Source organism: Chrysochloris asiatica, unplaced genomic scaffold (assembly GCF_000296735.1).
Source record: "Chrysochloris asiatica unplaced genomic scaffold, ChrAsi1.0 scaffold00417, whole genome shotgun sequence".
NCBI classification, from domain to species: Eukaryota; Metazoa; Chordata; class Mammalia; order Afrosoricida; family Chrysochloridae; genus Chrysochloris; species Chrysochloris asiatica.
The window spans coordinates 1,379,718-1,400,078 of NW_006408935.1; the positions used below are offsets into that span (position 1 = coordinate 1,379,718).

The 20,361-nt window shown below is 44.0% G+C and overlaps 1 protein-coding gene across 1 annotated transcript in view; it reads left to right on the forward strand.

The window, feature by feature from the left end:
- LOC102842848 (leukotriene-B(4) omega-hydroxylase 1-like) overlaps positions 1 to 20,361 on the forward strand; it is a 552,783-nt gene that overhangs the window by 522,456 nt on the left and 9,966 nt on the right. Inside the window, exons 4-9 of the mRNA XM_006876825.1 lie at positions 6,760 to 6,958; positions 8,105 to 8,249; positions 13,344 to 13,397; positions 13,489 to 13,616; positions 16,193 to 16,314; positions 17,036 to 17,348. Coding sequence (XP_006876887.1) covers positions 6,760 to 6,958; positions 8,105 to 8,249; positions 13,344 to 13,397; positions 13,489 to 13,616; positions 16,193 to 16,314; positions 17,036 to 17,348 — 961 coding nt within the window. The remainder of the gene's footprint in view (positions 1 to 6,759; positions 6,959 to 8,104; positions 8,250 to 13,343; positions 13,398 to 13,488; positions 13,617 to 16,192; positions 16,315 to 17,035; positions 17,349 to 20,361) is intronic.

Here is a 20,361-nt window from a genome sequence, read left to right on the forward strand (position 1 = left end):
ATGATCATATCGATTAACGCAGAAAAGGCATTTGACAAAATCCAACATCCATTCCTTATAAAAACACTCAACAAAGTAGGAATTGAAGGAAAACTCCTCAACACAATCAAGAGCATATATTCAAAACCAAGAGCCTACATCACACTCAATGGAGAGAAACTGAAAGCCTTCCCCCTGTGAACAGGAATCAGACAAGGATGCCCTTTATCACCACTCCTATTCAATATTGTGCTGGAAGTTTTAGCCAGAGCTATCCGGCATAATAAAGAAATTAAAGGCATCCAAATTGGCAAAGTAAAACTCTCCTTATTTGCAGACGATATGATCCTATACATAGAAAACCCCAAAGACTCAGTAAAAAAAACTATTAGACCTCATTGAAAGATTCAGCAAAGTGGCAGGGTATAAGATCAACATACAAAAATCAATTGGATTTCTTTATAGCAACAGCAATAATGATGAAAATCACATTAGGAAAGCATTACCATTTACAATAGCCACCCAAAGGATGAAATACCCAGGAATAAACATAACCAGAGAAACAAAGGACTTATACAAAAAAAATTACAAAGCACTACTACAAGAAACCAAAAGAGACCTACAGAAGTGGAAGAACATACCATGTTCCTTGATAGGAAGACTCAACATTGTGAAAATGTCAATACTACCCAGAGTAATTTACACTTACAATGCAATCCCAATCCAGATTCCAACAACATTCTTCAAAGAGATGGAAAGGACAATTACTGATTTTATATGGAAAGGAAAGAGACCTAGGATGATAAGCAAAGGACTGCTTAAAAGGAAGAACAAGCTTGGAGATCTCTCACTCCCCGATTTCAAACTTTACTACATGGCTACAGTGGTCAAAACAGCCTGGTACTGGTACAATGAAAGAGACATTGATCAATGGAACAGAATCGAGAATCCAGATATCAACCCAACCACGCACAGCCAAATGATCTTCGACAAAGTGCAAAGTGCACATTGCATGAGGAAGTGACAGTCTCTTCAACAAATGGTGCTGGCAGAACTGGAAAGCAATATGTAAAAGACTGAAACAAGACTTTTATCTCACGCCCTATACAAAAATGAACTCAACATGGATTAAAAAGCTAAATGTGAATCCCAAAATTATGAAGATCATCAATGACAAAATAGGGACAAACATGAAGGCACTAATCCAGGGTATATACAGACTGTCACACATTTTGAAAAGTACACAAACAAAAATAAACAAAAGAGATGAGTGGGACTTACTAAAAATTAAAAACTTGTGTGCATCAAAAGACTTCACCAAGAGAGTAAAAAGGGAACCCACAGACTGGGAAAAAATCTTTTGCAACGACATGACGGATAAGGGACTAATTTCTAAAATATATAGGAAAATGCTACACATCTACAAAAATAAAACAAATAACCCAATTAAGAAATGGGCACAGGATATGAACAGACACTTCACCAGGGAGGAGATCCGGGCAGCCAACAAACATATGAAGAAATGTTCACGATCACTAGCCATTAGAGAGATGCAAATCAAAACAACAATGAGGTACCATCTCACACCAGCAATAACAGCACAGATCAAAAAAAAATGAGGTTAATAAATGCTGGCAAGGATGTGGAGAGACTGGGACACTCCTACATTGCTGGTGGGACTGCAAAATGATCCAACCTCTTTGGAAAGCAATATGGCGCTTCCTCAGAAAGTTGAAAATAGAAATACGATTCGATCCAGCAATTCCTCTACTTGGTATTTACCCACAAGAAAAACGAGCCACAACACGGGAAGATATATGCACTCCAATGTTCATAGCTGCACTATTTACAATAGCAAAAAGATGGAGACAGCCAAAGTGCCCATCAACTGAAGAATGGATAAACAAACTGTGGTATATACACACAATGGAGTACTATGCTACATTGAAAAATAACAAGGAAGCTGCATGCCACTTCCTAATATGGATGAACTTTAAGAACATTATGTTGAGTGAAATTAGTCAATCACAAAAGGAAAAATACTGCATAGGACCACTACTGTAAAAGACTAAGAAAAAGAACCCATACTATTCCACTAAAATGGATGCTTATCTGAATGCTAGGGCGTAGGGGTGGGGTTAAGGATGAGAGGGAAAGGTGGAACACAGGGAAGGGAATAGACACGGGATAGCTTGGGTGTTGGGGAGGGGGCCAATATACAAGTAGGGATAGGGGAATGGAGAAACAAAGCAGATGGGAGAACAGACAGGTAGGAATGAGCTAAATGGGACAGAGGTAATAAATGATGTAGGCACAGCCTTGGAACAACAGGGATCTGGGATACAAAGTCTGGGACATGGTTGGTATGGGGAAATGGGGGGAATAATGTTGAGATGCTTGGCTGACTCTTGAACCTTGGTTTTCCATGCACTATATTATAAAACAGTCACGGGAGAGTAGAGGGAGGAATAGCCAAAAATACCACCATAGAAAGCTTGTAAGTCCATCTTCTGCCTGGAACTGATTGGAATACCTAAAAAGGGGCTACAATATGTCCAGTATAGGGATGGGCAACTTGAACATTGGCTACCCAAAATGGGAGGAGGGATACAAAGGTAAGAATTGACTGGCTTGCAAGCTTTCAAGAGGAAACATGGATCGACGGGGGCCAGGAGGGGAGGGTAGAGTCTCAAGTAAGTAATATCCAACCTGTCTAGGAAGGGCTGATAAAAAAAAATGTGGATGGGTCTCTTGTGATGCAAGGACGAATAATTGTTATCAGGATGGATTGTGAGGACTGGAAAGGTAAAGGTGGATATTATATAGCAAGGAGGGATGTGATTAACCTTTCAGTCTAGAAGCGAAGGCCCCTGGGACCATTACTGGAGAAGAGCAGAGATCGGGACCCCACCCAGAGAAGCAGTGAGGCCTGAGATGGAGACAGAGAGGATGACATGAAGAGATGGAGTGGCTGAGGACTTGAGATCCAGGGAGGGAAGGGAGCTGTGTGCTAAAGACCGTGGGGGGAGGGGGGAGCCTGCGGGGCATAACCTTTGGTTGGGTGATGATGCATGGACGGATGGTAAGTATGGCCATGAAACGATGTGTGATTGAAAGAGTGTAAGGCTAATGTTCCCCCATGTAAACTATCAAACAATAAAAAAATTTTTTTTTAAAGTTAACTGAAGCATTGTTTGCTTAGCACTCAAAATAATGGGAATTTTTATTTACTTTCTGTTCTTTCTATGATTATATTAAAGTCATAATTCATCTCATTCATCTGAGGAATAAAAATAAATATTTGACTTATAATATCAATTGAATTATAAATTGACTTCAATAAAACTTATTCAATTAAATACTCAATGTAATCTTTTAACAGAATTAATAAAGACAATATTAACTAGTACCTATAAAAAAAATGAAATAGACCACATAAAGATAACTATCCTAGGCATTTATGAGCTGAAATGGACTGGTGTTGGCTATTTTGAATCAGGCAATCATGTTTTTTTATGCTGAGAATGACAAATTGAAGGAAAATAGGATCACATTTTTTTGTCAAAATTAGCATTTCAAAATCTATCCTGTAGTACCATGCTGTCATGGATAGAATAGTATACAAACACCTACAAGGTGGATCCGTAGGATAAGCACTGGACTATGAACCACAGGGTTGGCGTCTCCAGTCCTCTAGCCACTCCATGAGAAAAAGATGGAACTTTCTGCTTCTACAGTGATTTGCATCCTTCCCTATACAGGGTGATTATGATTTGGAAACAACTCGGTGGCACTGAGCAACAACAAGGAAGACAAGTTAATATGGCTGTTATTTAAATTTATACATTAACCAATATCTTAGACTGGGTTTTCTAGAGAAGCATAGCCAATGAAACATATATGTAGGGAGAGAGAGAAGTTTATTATCAAGGATATGGCTTACAATGGTAGAGTCCCATCAGAAGAGAGAGCAGGAAGAATCCCTCCAGAGTGTCCATTATGTTGGGAGCAGGTCACACCCCCAAGTGAGCCTACCTTTGATTGGCTGCTCATAGCCAGTCATCAGAGTTATTTATGCTTATATTAGATTTCATCACTATAGGAATAAGCACATTCCAACTGCTGAACCTGGACATCCTGGCCTAGTCAAGTTGACATAGAACCCTAGCCATTAGAGTCCACCCTGGTAAATTTGAAACCTATAAACTATCTGCATAATCTCTCAATAAAGAAAATTGTAAAGTCATGCTTGAGGCTAACATGATATAACTAAAATACATATAACCAAAAACATGCTAGCCCCATTTATATCTTATGTATCTTAAATGAACAAAGCAAAGCTACTTGATGCACATATACAAAAGAAAACAAAAAATATATATTCATTTAAATGTCCAAAAGGCACATTCTGCATGCCAGCCTCCTGCATTTACACAGCTTTACTCTGTCCAAGGGCCTAGAGTCCATAGCTTTGCTATCTGTCCATGCCACCACCTCTATTGCCATCTCTGTTGTCATCAGTTTTCCAGGCAGAAATCCCAGGCTCTACTCATGTTCTTCCTTAATGATGGTCCTAAGATTGTTCCTGAAATGAAAGATAACTACTCCCACCTTTTAGTTGCACATCTTTAATAATTACAGTTTTGACTAGCACAATTAATCTTACTAACAATTACAATCAAAATCATAAAAATCCTATCAGCATCATCCCTCACCCCTTTCACCAGATCTATCTGTAAAAGAGGAAAACTAGTCAATGGGGATTCTCCCTTGTTCACTCATTCTAAAACTAAGTACACACATAAAAGCTTGTAAGTCAGCCACTTCATGTCTTTTTAAGTATTTTATCCCTTGCCCCTTCGTTCTTTCTCTTACAAAGCCTCATAATTTCGTAGGTCTGGAGCCACTTCAATGAATCCTCACAGCACCAACTACTTAAACCTAGTGGAGACCATGTCTTACTTGGGCTGATTTTGAGTTTGGTCCTCTTGCCTTCTTGTGGAGTCAGGTGCAGCAAACTTCCAATCTCTGCCTCCACCTGTCCCTTTCCCCTCTACAACAGAAAGTCTCCCCAGTGGAGGGGATGGAAATTCTGGTAACAGAGAGAAGGTCATGGCTTCCACTCTACCCTGCTGAGGGTTCCAGGAATAGAGGCTAGAATCCTGAGTCCAGGTTGGACTAGAAGGAGCCGTGTGGGACATGAGGGACATATGATTTCTCCCCAGAGTCCCCCAATCTCAAGAAGATGGGCTTTTCCCCACCCTCTTGCTGAGCAGCTCTGCTAGGAACCCCTCCTTCAAATGTTGGCTCATTTTCTTCCTCACCCCCAAGATCCACAGGGCAATTTGAGGCAGGATCAAGGTAGGCACACAATATGCATACTTTATGTCAAGTTTCTGGTACACAGTGCCCCACTGTCAATGATTGGATCCTGACTGTTAGGGACACTATAAGACAGAGTTGATTTCCTTCCTAGGATGTCAGAGACTATAAATCTATAAGGAATCAAAATGATTCATCTATCTCCTGTGGAACAACAACTGGGTTCTGATCACGAACCTCTTGGTTAACAACACAATGCTTAAACCAGTATGCCATCAGGACCCCTTTTGGTACACAGTAGGCATGCTTTGGGTGAGATGCCTGGCACACAAATAGCTTGAGTGTCAGTTGCGAGACCCTCCCTCTCTTCAGGGCTCCTGCCCTTTCCTGTCTTCCTGTGAAGCTCTCATCCACCTCCCCTGAGATCTCCATGTGATGCCCCATTTCCCAGATGGGAAGACTGAAGCTCTGAGAAGGGCCAGCAAAGTTCATAGTCAAAGCAAGGACCAAGGGAACCCACCCATCTTCCACTCTGTTCTCACCCCTGTCATCCAGAACCAAAGCCCCTGTGTCTCCTGTCCCCACCGGTCACTTTATTTCCAAATCTGATCCTAGTCATCCCTGTGAGGCAGGAGTCTATTCCTGCTATCTCCCAGGCTGACTGGAGTCAGGACTGGCTTCTGGTAGGGCTGAGCAGTGGAGTCAGAGCTTCAAGATTAAATCTTTAAGTTCAGGCTTTTGCCTGTTGCACCCTGACCATGGAAGGGCCGGGGCGGCTATAAACTTTAGGGCTCAGAGTAACCTTTGCCATCCCTTAACCCATCCCCCTTCCCTCAAGGAAGGTGCTGGATATAGAGAATCGGCTGTCACTGTAGCCTAAGCCAGCTCTTCAGCCTCTCTGTATTCTATTGCATCCCTTCCTGGCTTAAATTTTGGGTGGTTGTTAGACAGGGAGGAGAGAGCTAGGTGTGCAGGGATTGGCAGACTGGTCAGTAGCTATCCTCAGGTGAGCAGCACGGACAAAGAAGTCGCAGGAGGAGGGCAGAAAAGGTTGTCCAGGACAAGCTGCTGGAGCTAGACCATTCATGGCTGTGGGTGACAGGGCTGGGATGGTTCTGGTCTGACATGGAAGTGGTCCTAACACTCTGGCCTACTCCAGAAAGCAAGCTGGTCCAGGGAGGAAACTAATGAGTAACTAACAATTTCTGTGGGACTGGCAGTTGGGGGTAGGACTTTCGGGACATCTGTCTCTCTCTCTCACTCCATCTTTTTCTCTCTCTCTCCCCACCTCCTCTTCCACATTCCCTGAGCTGTCTTCCCCTTTCTGACCCCATGTTTACCCATCTCTGCTCCCTACCTTGTTCCTGGAGTCCACACCCATGGCCGCTCCCTCTACTTTGTGCTCACCCCATCTCTGCCTTGGAGCTCACCTTTAATGCTCTTTCTCTTGTCCTGCAGGATGTCACTGCTGAGCCTGTCATGGTTGGGACTCTGGCCCGGGACAGCCTCCCCCTGGCTGCTCCTGCTGCTGGTCGGGGCCTCCTGGATCTTGGCCCGCATCCTGGCCTGGACCTACACCTTCTATAACATGTGCAACCGCCTTCGGTGTTTCCCACAGCCCCCAATGAGGAACTGGTTCTTGGGACACCTGGGAACGGTGAGTGAGTTGGCAGAATGAATCTGGGAGTTCGGAATCAGAGCAGTCAGGATCAGGAGGTGGGCACCAGGGAGAAGGTGAGTCTAGAACATCAGAGAAGTGAGGGGAATCCCTCTTTTCTTTACGCCCCACCCCAGGTTCATTCCTCTCATCTGTTTCCATGCCCTCCACCCTGACACATGCATGAGCTGTCTCTCTCATTCCTGGGTCATTTATCTGCCCATGTTTTCCCCACTGGGGTACCTCTAGGTTACCGGTGGACTCCCAAAGCAGGCTAGACAGAACTGGACCCCTGACCTTCCCACAGTCTCACCCTGAACAGAGGTCATTGAAAATTTCAGGCCAGTGCCCACCCTTCTAAAGGCTGCTTCCATAGCCACCAGGGAACAGCTGACCAAAAGAGAGGTGCAGCCTCCCCACCACTCACTTCCTGGGGCACCTGCCTCTCCTTGCAGTCCTCCACCCCCAAGATATACCAATGAGCCCCACTGCCTGACCTGGATACAGGTTGGCCACTTCCCTGTGCAAAGCCTTCCTGGACCTCTGCCGTAGCCCTGATCACAGTTGTAATTAAATGGTTAATTGCCCCATCATTTGTTTATGATTGAGGACCCTGAGGACTTGGTGTGAACTCTGGGGCCCCGATAGAAAGTGGGTACAAGTCCTGATGCTGTGGCCCTTAAACCACACTGCTCTGCAAACCCTACCAGGTGACCTCCCCAGTGATGGTCCCCTGTGCGGTAGCCACACCCAGAATGAGAAAACCATCACCTGGAGCCAAGCTCAAGGAGCCCATTGGTACAGTGGGTTAAGTGCTGGTCTGCTAACCCCGCAGGAGAAAGATGAGGCTATCTGCTCATGTAAAGGTTTACAGTCACAGAAAGCCCATGCCACAGCTCTCCGCTGTCCTACGGGGTCACCATGCATCTGAATTTCTTCCACAGTGGGGGCTGGTGGGGAGGAGCCAAGTTCTGTGTCTTCTCCCTGTTCTCTCACAGACTTGGAGCCTGTCTCCAGGGTCCTCCTGCCCATGAAGGACTCTAGGTCTTTGTAGGGAGTCCCTCCCTCAGGGCAGGACACTGACAAACTTCTGGAATCTAAGAAAGGACTCTTTCTGTAGAGGTGACCACTCCTTGTTCTTTGCAGATCACCCCCACGGAGCAGGGTTTGAAGGATGTGACTAAGCTGGTGGCCACCTACCCCCAGGGCTTTAAGAACTGGCTCGGTCCCATCATCCCCTTCATCTCTCTGTGCCACCCTGACACCATCAAGCCTGTTGTCAGCGCCTCAGGTACCTACACAGAGCTTGTGATGGTGGGAGTCATGGCAACTTCTGAGAAGGAGGGTCCCTCATCGCCCCTGCTTCTGCATTGTCCCTGTAGGACCCCAATTGCTGCCCTCTTCTGTCTTCCTTCTTTCTCTTTCTTTATTTTACTTACCAGCTTCCATCTCACTGCCTGCACCTTCTCCTAGTGTTCTCATTCCAGGGCCCAGTCCTGGAAAAAACCCCAAACACGAGGAACAGAACATGGGCAGAGACACCCAACCCCATGTGGTCAATAGTGGGCCAGAGGGAGAGATGAGCTGAGGCAGCCCAAAAGATAAAGAAGGCTCCTGGTGGGGCAGGCTAGAAGACTTCCTTAAGAGGGGTTTCTGGAAATGGTTGTGGTATGAAGAGTTGTTTAGTGCCGTCCAGTTGGTTCCGACTCATAGCAACCTGTTTAGGATTTCCAAGGAACAGTTGATGGGTCTTGTGGTTTGCAGTCCAGTGCTAATCCTCATGAGTAAGAAGTTTTAAAATCACAGGCAGGATACATCATCAAAGAAAGATCAGCATGAAAAACCCAAAACAAAAATAACAGTATGATTGGCTGCCACAAGAACAAGCAAGTTGTTCACTGGGAAACCATCAAGGCAAGTAATCAAGTACCTTCAGGACAAACCCCCTCCAAGACTGAAACTCAAAGGGAACACATGAGCAGACATGTAAGCTTGCTGGATACCACATTGGTCTACTGGAAGAGGGGGAAAGGCAACAATGAAGAAATAAGCTGAGTTCAACCACATTCCATAGACTCCTGGTGACCTGGAGATGAGAGAGAGAAGAGGAAGGGCTGGTTGGTCCAAAGTGTGGTGAGACCTGGGGACTCCTGAGCCCATAGACAAGAACATAGACAAGGAGGGCTAGAGCTGAGAGTGAAGCATCCACCAGATAGGAAGTGAAGGGAGACGCAGAAGAACACCCAGACTTGCAGATAGTACCCATTTGACTTAGCGTTGATGACTTGATCATCAGAACTTGACTAGAAGATTAAAAATTATTATTTTTGATAAAGGAAACAAGTGTAAATCTCTACAATTTGATGAACTTGATCTATACTTACAGATGTAGTAGTTCAAAATACCAACTGAGAGGAAAGGAATCATCACATCAAGTACCAATCCTATCCCCTCTGTATACAGGGTAACTAGGGACAGACAACTTAGACATTGGTACCTAAAATGAGGGAGCAATAAAGGCACAAAGTGACTGGCTTACAAGTTTTCAAGAGGGATACAGTTTACGAGAGTACAGGGGAAGGTAGAGTCCCCACTGAATAGTTTTCATCTTGTCTAGATGGGTCTAGTAAAACAAGATGGGGATAAGATTCTTATGATTCAATAGTGAGTAATTGTTATCATGAGTAATTGTGACTGTCACAACAGTAAAGGTAGAAGTTTTGTAGCAAAAATTGGGGAGTAGTTAATCTTGCAGTCCAGAAGTAGAGGACCCTAGGACCATCAAGGGAGAAGAGCACAAGAAGAATGTGGGACCCTATCCAGAGAAGCAGTGACACCCAAGATGGAGAAAGGGAGCTGCTGAGGACTCTAGACTCTTGGAAAAAGAGAGACTGAGTGCTGGTGACCAGGAGGCAGGCTTGCAGAATGTGCCCCTTGGTTGTTTAAATTATATATTCCTGAATGTTTTTGTGTACATTCCCCATTCCACCCCACCCCACCCCCAGAATACCAGAGGGAATGGAAGCAAATTCTGTTGAATGATGATGTACGGAAGAGATTGTAATCATTGCAATGAAATGGTGTAAAACTAATGTAAACTATCACTCAGTTCACAATTTTTTTTAAATCAGGGTCTGGGTGGTGCTGTGGGCAGTGGTGGTTTCTGGAAATCCTGCTAGAACTGGCTTCTGTCCACCCACCCCACAGGCAGCTCTATCAGGAGGACCTGGGTCTTACTTCCATGAGTCCCTTCTACTTCAACCTGTTACTTGTCCACCCTAAGTTTGTTCCTCCGCTGCTCCTGACCCCAGGTGCCTCTCCTAGGAGACCCCACCTCATCTCTGCTCCTGTCCTTTGTACTTTACCTTTGCAACCTGCAAGGGAGAATGGGCAGTGTCTGAAACAGATCTCACCTCTGTCACTAACCTGCTCAGGGACTCAGGGCAGGTCCCTAACTCTTCGGTCACTGAGGTCCCTTTTAGTTGTGAGTGATGGAAACTCAACCACGTGTGGTCTAAGCAAAGAAAGGGCATCTATTGACTTAAAAGTCAGAGAAGGTGGCCTTCAGGCACAAGAGGATCCAGGCCTCAAACAATGCCACCAGGAATCTGCCTTCCTCTCTTGGTTCTATTTTCCTTCTCAATTTTACCTTTAAGGCAGCTCTTTCTTCACACTGTAAACAATGATCTAAGAAGTTCCATTCCAATGGGAAAGCTCACCTTTCCCCCCAGAGTGCCCACTGATATCCTGGCCTGTGTCCCAGCACAAACTCTCAAGCCATCTCTGGGACTCTGCTTGCCCAGTCTTGGTGAACATGGATGTTCTCAAGAACTGTTGGTTTGGGGAAAGAAGCAGCTCAATGCTTACGAACTCAAGCCCTGGATTACAACAGATGTTGGCTTGGATCTCAGGCAGTCATTTACTCACTGGGGAACTCTAAGCAAGTGACATCATCCTTCAGCGCTTCAATTTCCTCACCTGGAAAAGGTGGTAAGAAGAGCACCAAGGTAAAGGGAGTATTGGGTTCCCAATTGGGAGAGGCTGTTTATGCCCATGTGACTGAGGGATCCTGAATGGTATAGTGTCAGGAAGGGGCGTAGCATAGAGCCAATAGGTGAGTGGGCAGGGACTCAGAGTTTGCATGGGTCTCTACCTGAAACCCTTCTCTCTGGTACCTCCAAGAGTGTGAACTCAGTCCTCTTTTTTCCTGCCCACATCTAGAGCTCAGAGGAGGATTTCTGGTACATAAGGGTCTAGCCAGCGCCTTTAGAACTCTGGCATGCAATGGTCCTAATCTTCAACCCCACCTTCATTAAGCCTGTTCTCTTGACCCCAGATAGGCATATGCTACCCACAGTCTGTTGCTGCTGAGCCTCTGTCCTGCCTTCAGCCAGGCAGGAGTCCAGGTGTGCAGGTAGGAGAGCACCTAGACCCACCTGTCTGATGTAGGTCATGTCTGGTCATGATGCCCGCTGAGTGCCACATAAGGTACATGTTTGTAAATGGTCTCAATCACATTTGGGCTCACATTTGGTCCATGACATTATGGCCTGTCAGAGTGAGTCTGAGATTCCATTTGAGATTGTACAGATGGCCTGTTGGTCATGGGCGCCATGCTTGGGCTTGTCTGATGTCAGAGCTGGGCTGTATCTCAAACTCAGGGTCCCTGTGTGAAGTGTCTGGTAGGTTACTTCAATCTTGTGTGAGGTTGTTGTTGTTGTTAAGTGCCATCGAGTCAATTCCGACCTTGTACGGGGTTTCTGAGGCTGTAAATCTTTATGGGAGCAGAAAGCCAGAAGTGAAGTAAGTCCAAAGATATGTGGTCCAGTCACACCTGGGTCACATCTGAAACCTTATTGGGAACATAGTTAAATCCTCTCTGGGTATCATGTGTGTGGTATTCTGAGGTCATGTCAGAGGTTTCTGGTCGTTATCAGAGTATGTTTTGTCGTGTTATATATATGTCAGGGTGTGTCTGGAGTCCTGGTGTGGCCCTGCAGAATAAGCACTTGACTACAAGTTTAGTTAGAACCACAAGGTCACTATGAGTTAGAACTAACTCAATGGCACTTAACAACAACAACAAAGATGTGTCTGCTAATGTTGTGATGAAGCTGGGCCATGTTACCATATGTCCAGGCCATGTTAAAGATGCATGTTGTTGTTGTTGTTGTCAGGTGCCATCGAGTCGGAAATGACTGATAGCAACCCCATGCACAGCAGAATGAAACAATGTCCGATCCTGGGCCAACCTTACTACCGCTGCCACACATGACACCATCAATGATGCCACCTGGCTGATCCACCTCGTTGGGGGTCTTCCTCTTTTTCTCTGACCCTCCATCTTACCCAGCATGATATCCTTCTTCAGTGGCTGTTTCCTCCTGACAATATGTCCAAAGTATGAGAGTTGAAGCTTAGCCATCTTGGCCTCCAAGGAACACTCTGGCTGCACGCTTCCAAAACAGATCTATTGGTTCTTTTGGCAGTCCATGGCACTTTTAGTATTCTCCTCCAACACCACAACTCAAAGGCATCAATTCTTCTATGATGAATTGTCCATGAGAGCCAAAATATGACCTTGAATTTATCCCACCTTAATTTAGAGACCATCTGAAGAACAGATTTGATACATTAAACACTAAAGACCGGACACCAGAAGAGTTGTGGGATGACATCAAGAACATCATACATAAAGAGAGCAAAAAGTCATTAAGAAGACAAGAAAGAAGGAAAAGGTCAAAATGGATGTCAGAGGAGACTCTGAAACTTGCTCTCCAGCGTAGAGAAGCTAAAGCAAATAGAAGAATTGAAGAGGTCCAAGAGCTGAACAGCAAATTTCGAAGATCAGCTCTAGAAGATAAAACCAAATACTATAATAAAATATGCAAAGATTTGGAACTTGAAAAATCCATGCTAGAGCATGTTATGTCATGTTATGGACATGTTTGTGTGTCTTGTTGCCATGTTGGAGCATGTTGGGCTCATGTTCGCTATTTCAGATCCATTCCAGGAGATGTTAGAGGAGGCAGAATCATGCCAGGGTATCCTCGGTTTGTGTAATGCACATTGTAGGATGTTGGGCTGTGCTCAGTGTTCCACAAATGTTGGATGTAGAGATGAGTGCAGGAGAGTTGGGATGTGTTGTGCAATGTTAGGGTGAATCTGACATGTTAGGGTGTCTTTGTAGGCTATACTTTTGTGGACTCTTGCTACTACAGACTAATCTGGTCTCCACTGTGTCCTCCCTGCTATTCTGGTTTTGTCCCCATTCCTGCTAAGTGGGGCTTAAAGGAGGTGCTTGTAGTGGGAGCCCACACACCCCCACACACAGAGCTCCTCCCTAACTCCTCTCATGACTCATGATGCCACTCATTCATGTTAGCTGCCATCACACCCAAGGGCATGATCTTCTACAGCTTCCTGAAGCCCTGGCTAGGTGAGTAACTGGGGATGAAGGGGATTGGGAACTACCTTAGTGTTCAGGGAAAGTTGTTGTCCTTGCCCACTGCCCATGGTTCCTCTACTAGGGGAGGGTCTTCTACTGAGTACTGGTGACAAGTGGAACCACCACCGCCGCATGCTGACACCAGCATTCCACTTCAACATCCTGAAGTCTTACGTGAAGATCTTCAACAAGAGTGTCAACGTCATGCATGTAAGTCCCGTGAACCCAGGCTACCTGATGGAGACTTGTGGGGAGGGTCGTAGACAGATGTGGCCTGGAGTTTTGCCTCTATTGGGCGACTTTGGAACCATTGTTCATCTTCTCTAAGCCTCGGTTTCCTCATTTTCAAATTGGAAACATTGATCTCCACTTTCAGGGGTGTTCAAAGTGACCAAATGGAACCATGCCCCAAACACATACCAGATTTGCAGAAGGTGTTAATGTCTATGTTCCCCTCGCTGAAGTCTTGGAATCCTGAGACAATGTGGATGACAAAGGTGGTAATTTTATACTAGGACTTCTAATGTGGTGTTGTGGGTCAATGTGCTGGACTGCAAAGTCAGTTTGAACTGCAAGGTCGGTGGTTCAAACTCACCAGTTGCTCCTCATAAAGCCTATACAGTGTCGTTATGGTTCAGAACCAACTCGATGGCTCTTAAAACAACAATTGCTAAGTAAAAAGACACTTTAAAACTCACTTGCTTTTAGAACCAGCATTTGCAGTTGCTAATGAGTCCACTGGTCAGCAGGGTCATTCTTCTGTCTTGGCTGTGTTCACTCACACATCAGTGGTCAGATGTAGATCAGGCAGGCAGCTCTGCTGGTCCAACTTGGGCTCTTTCACGTGTAGGATTCTGTAGGATTCACATGGCCTTGGCTGGGGCAACTGTCTCCTCCAAGTGTTTCTTACCTTCCAGCTGAGATTCCAAGCTTATTCCCAGGGTGAAGCCAAGATCCTAAGAGAGTAGAGTAAGCTGCAACACCTCTCGAGGTCTAAGTTTAGGATTGTCATGCTGCAATTTCACCAAGTTCTATTGACCAGAACAAGTCCCAAGACCATCCCTGAATCAAAGCGTATGGGAATCGGCTCCACTTCCTAGTGGAAGATGCTGCAAGGTCACATTGCAAAAGGTGTAGATACAAGGAGAGGTAAAGAATAGAAAATAAGTGTCTGGAATTTGCAAGGTGATAAATTATCTTCTTACTATTTCATGAATCCTTCTAGAAGACATTAGTCTCCTAAGTCAGAAACAAAGGATTTTTGTATTCACTGCACAGTAGGTATCATGTGCTTCCTGTGGTTTGATCCTTCCTCCAAGACCCCCAGATTCCATGAGAGTGACAGTGATGGGCCTAGATGGGTGAAGTATATGGCAATACTGGAGGAATTGTGAAATTAGAGAATATGCAACTTTTATAGTAAGCAGAACCAAGCCTGATTTTTATTCAAGGGGAGAAGAGACATTATTACCTGATTTCTCACATTCCTTGCTGCAAACATGAGAAATGACTCAATTAAAAAAGCTTAACAGCCTTGAATTGCTCATATACCCAGGAAACTGTGCAGGGAGGCACACTAAGGGCACATTGTTGTTATTGTTGTTGTTGTTTTTAGGTGCCATTGAGTCAGTATGGACCCATAGCAACCTTATGCACAGCAGAAGGAAACACTGCCCAATCCTGGGCCAATCTCACTACTGTTGCCACGCTTGAGTCCATCGATGCTGCCACTTGGCCAATCCATCTCGTTGGGGATCTTCCTCTTTTACTCTGACCCTCCGCCTTACCCAACATGAGATCCTTCTCCAGCGACTGCTCCCTCCTGACAATATGTCCAAAGGATGAGAGATAAAGCTTGGTCATCTTGGCCTCCAAGGAGCACTCTAGCTGTACTTCTTCCAAAACAGATCTATTGGTTCTTTTGGAAGCCCATAGCACTTTCAATATTCTCCTCCAACACCATAACTCAAAGGTATCAATTCTTCTACAGGCACATAAGGACTGCCATTTCTGAACATGATAGCAGTTTTTCAATAAATCTAGGAAAAGGATATGATGATGAAGAGTATGCAAGCTATGATTTATTGTACATTCACAATATTTCAGAGAGATTATGCAAGTCATTGTTGATTGTGTATTCACAGTATGTGCCATTTCATAACATATACTAAATGAATTTGGACAATCCTGTGAAGGAGAGATGGTCAGTTTTGCACCATCACAGATGATGATTGACACAGTAGATTCAACAATCGGCTCAAACATAAGAAAGATTGTGAGGATAGTACAAGACCTGCAGTATTACATTTTGTCGTGCATAGGGTTGCTATGAGTTGGATCAATTCAGTACCACCTAAGAACAACAACAACACAAACAATGATGCTATGGGTCAAAGAAATTAGGCAACTTGTCCATGTTCACACAGCAGATAAGTGGGCTGGTAATGGTAGAGCTGGGAATGCAACATGGTTTATAATGACACTGAAGAAGGTCATCTTAACTGTCAGTGAACATTTAACCATTGGTACCCAAGGGAGACATTAAGTTGAGCATATGAGACAGAGCTGGGACCTGTATCCATGCCTCTTGACTCCCAGCCATGGGATTTTCACAATTTAATAGTTTCCAATCAGTTTCCACTCCCACCCAAACCTGGTCCACTCTGGGGATGGATGAAGGACCAGGAGTTTGCATCCTGAATAGAATTCTTCTAGGTGATTCAGACTGCAAAGGGGTCCCAGAGAAACCAGAACCCAGCCCCAGCTCTGCCTTCTTCTCTGGTCAGGCCAAGTGGCAGCGACTGGCCTCTGATGGCAACACCCGTCTGGACATGTTTGAGCACATCAGCCTCATGACCCTGGAGAGTCTGCTGAAATGTGTCTTCAGCTTGGACAGCAATTGCCAGGAGTGAGTGGTAAAGCTGGATCTGGGATCATGGACCTTGACCAAAGCAAGTAATTGAAGAGCGAGGACAATAAGAAGGGCAGTAAGAAGAACTTTCTTGGAGGAGGTGGGTCAGAGCTAGGCAATTAAAGGACAGGAAGTGAAGAGAAAGTGAGGTCCTTCCAGGTAGGTGGAAATGTTTGAGTCAAGCAAAGAAGACTAGGAAGAGCAGAGTGTGTGCAACAGACAGTGAGGAGACACATTAGAAATGAGGATGGAAAAGTAGGATAAAGGCCATTAAAATGTGAAGCAAAGGGGTGTGGATTTTCCTTAGGATCTCTGTGGAGCCATGGAAGGCAGTTGAGCAGTTGTAGGGCATAGAGAGGGCTGAGCTTTAGAAATCTGTTACCAAGGAAGACTGACCATCATGTAGACACAGGATGGTGTTGACATGGGTAGAAGAAGAGCAAGCAGGAGGATGGACCCCTTTAACAATTGGGAGAAGATAAAGTTTGAGGAGAATGGACTGTTAAAAATGATAGCATGATGTCTAAGCTCTTCCTGATGTTTGGTACCTAGAGGCAACCCCTTGGGATGGGGATGCAGGGAGAAAGGGAAAGTGTGAGGAGTCCTATCTCCTGGTTCATCCCCATCATGGGTCTCTTGGACCATCTTATCAGGGATGCTCACTTTTCTTATAGGAGGTAGTGCAGCCTTCTGAGTGGGAAGGTACCCTGCCTTTTAGGTATGTAAAGTTGCTGCCTATATTCTTGCCCTCATCCTGCAGGAAGCCCAATGAGTATATTGCTGCTGTCTTAGAACTCAGTGCCCTCATAGTGAAACGGCAGGAGCAACTCCTTCTTCACTTAGACTTTCTCTATCACCTCACTGCCGATGGGAGACGCTTCCGCAAGGTCTGCCGCTTGGTACATGACTTCACAGATGCTGCTATCCAGGATCGGCGCCGCAATCTCTCAGAACAGGGTGTGGATGACTTTCTCAAGGCCAAGACTAAGTCCAAGACGTTGGACTTCATTGATGTGCTCCTGCTGAGCAAGGTGAGTGCCTATATGCTGTTATCTGTGAAGTGGGCAAAACCTAAATATTAACAGTCAGATGGAAGAGCTGAAATGGGATCCAGCTGAGAATTTTTGTTTTCTTTACATTGAGATGCAATCCATATTGAAGGCTGTGGTCTTTGGTCTTCATCAGTAAGTATTTTAAGTCCTCTTCATTTCAGCAAGCTTGTATCATCTGCACATTGCAGATTGTTAATGAGTCTTCCTCCAATCCTGATGCCATGTTCTTCGTATAATCCAATTTAACGAATGATTTAATCAGCATACAGATTGAACATGTGTGATGTTACATGTAACAGTCCTGGAACACACCTTTCCTGATTTTAAACCATTCAGCATCCCCTTAAGGAGCTCTGATAGCGTAATGGTTATGAGGCAGGCTGCTGACTGCAAGGTCAGCAGTTTGAAACTACCAGCCTTTCTGCAGGAGAAAGATGAGGCTTTCTGCTGCCATAAAGGTGAAGATTTCTGCTCCTCAGAAACCCTATGCAGGGGCCGACTCCACAGCACACCACAACTACCACTATCTCCTTGTTCTTTTTGAACAACTGCCTCTTGGCCTCTGTACAGGTTCCTCATGAGTACAATTAAGTGTTCTAGAATAACCATTTTTTACCATATTATCCAAAGCTTTCTGAGGTAAAACAGACTGACATTTGCTATTTTGAATTACGCAATCCCAGGAAATGAAAATTTTAGGCTGAAGCTGAAGATAATTAAAACAATCCCATTAAAGTCAAAATACGAATTTGAGTATGTCGTTAGTTGGTGTCAAGTGGGTTCTAACTCATGGTGACCCTACGCAAAACAGAACCAAACACTACCCAGTCTTGTGCTACCCTCACGATCATTGCTACATTTGAGCCCAATGCTGTTGCTACTATATCAGTCCATTTAATTGTAGGTCTCCCACTTTTTGAAAAACAAAAAACAGTTCTTAGCCAGAGAAAGAGGAATACATTATTCAGAGGATAGAGATATATGATAATGTTACAGATGACTGTTAAAAATTTCACCATCATCGATTCAGGCTGCATTTCTGGAGTATCTCCTTGATTTTAATCATTCAGTGTCTCCTTGATCTGTTAAAATGACTGCATCTTGGTCTCTGTTCCTCATGAGAACAATTAAGTGTTCTGGAAAACTCATTCTCCTCAATGTTGTCCATAACTTGTCATGATCCACACAGTCAAAAAGCCTTTAGATAATCAATAAAGCACAAACATCTTTCTGGTGTTCTCTGTTGTCAGACAAGATTCATGTGATGTCATTAATGATATCCCTGTTCCACATCTTCATCTGAATCGGGCTTGAACCTCTGGCAGTTCACTGTCAATGTACTGTTGCAGATATTATTTAATTATCTTTAGAAAAATTTATTTGCATGTGATCTTAATTATAATGTCCAATGATTTCCACATTTCTTTATGTCACCGCTCTATGGTATGGGCACAAATATTGATCTCTTCCAATCAGTTGGCCGAGTAGCTGTCTCCCAGATTTCTTGGCATAGATGAGTGAGTGCCTCCAGTGTTGCATCAGTTTGTTGAAAAATTTCAATTCATTAATTCCCAGAGTCTTGTTTTTGCCAGTGCTTTCAGTGCAGCTTAAACTTCTTCCTTCAGTGCCATTGGTTCTTGATCATTTGCTACCTCTTGAAATGGCTGAACATCGACTATTTCTTCTTGGTAAAGTGACTTTGTATTCCCTTCATTTTCTTTTGACCCTTTCTGCATCATTCAATATTTTTTTCCATAGAATCCTTCAATATTACAGGTCAGTGCTTGATTTTTTTTTTCTTCAGTCCTTTCAGCTTGAGAAATGCTGAGCATGTTCTTCCTTTTTGATTTTCTAACTCCAAGTCTTTGTACATTTCTTTGTAAGAGTTGTCTGTGTCCTCTCAATCTGCCCTTTGATATTTTCTGTTCAGCATTCTTACTCCCTCATATCTTTCATTTGCTTTAGTATCTCTACACTAGAGAGCAAGTTTCAGAGTGTCCTCTGACATCAAATTTGGTCTTTTCCTTCTTTATTGTCTTCTTAATGATCTTTGGTTTCTTCCTGTGTGATGTGCTTGATGTCATCCCACAGTCTTCTGATTTTTGGTCATTAGTATGGAATGCATTAAATCTGTTCTTGAGATGGTCTCTAAATTTAGGTGAGATATGTTCAAGGTCAAATTTTGGCTCTCATGAACTTGTCTTAGTTTTCTTCAGCTTCAGCCTGAGCTTGCATATAAGCAATTGATGGTCTGTTCCACAGTCTGCCCCTTGTTTTGACTGATGATATGGAGCTTTTCCACCATCTGTTTCCTTACATGTAGTCAATTTGATTTCTGTGTATTCCATCTGGTGAGATAAAGATGTATAATTGTCTTTTATGTTGTTTAAAAAGGTATTTGCAATGAACAAGTCAATGGTCTTGCAAAATTCTATCATACTATCTCCAGCATCGTTTCTATCACCAAGGCCATATTTTCCAATTCATGATCCTTCATTGTTTGCAATCTTTGCATCCCAATCACCAGCAATTATCAATACATCTTGATTGTATGTTTGATCAATTTCAAACTGAAGAAGTTGATTGTCATTGTTAAGTGCCATGTAGTCAATTCTGACCCATGGTGACCTTGTATAGAGTTTCCGAGGAGTTGCTGGTGAGCTTGAACTGCCGACCTTGCAGTTCAAACGGCTTTGCAGTCTGGTGCATTAACCCACAGCACCACATCAGGACTCCGAAGAAGTTGGTAGATTTCTTCAATTTCATCACAACTGATTTTAGTGGTTGGTGCATAAATTTGCATAATGTGATGTTACTTTGTCTTCCTAATGGGCATCTGGATAGTATCCTATCACAGACAGCATTTTACTTCAAGATGGATCTTGATATGTTCTTTTTGATGATGAATGCAACCCCATTCCTTCTTAATTTGTCATTCTTTGCATAGTAAACCATGTGATTATCAGATTCAAAATGGCCAATGCCAGTCTAT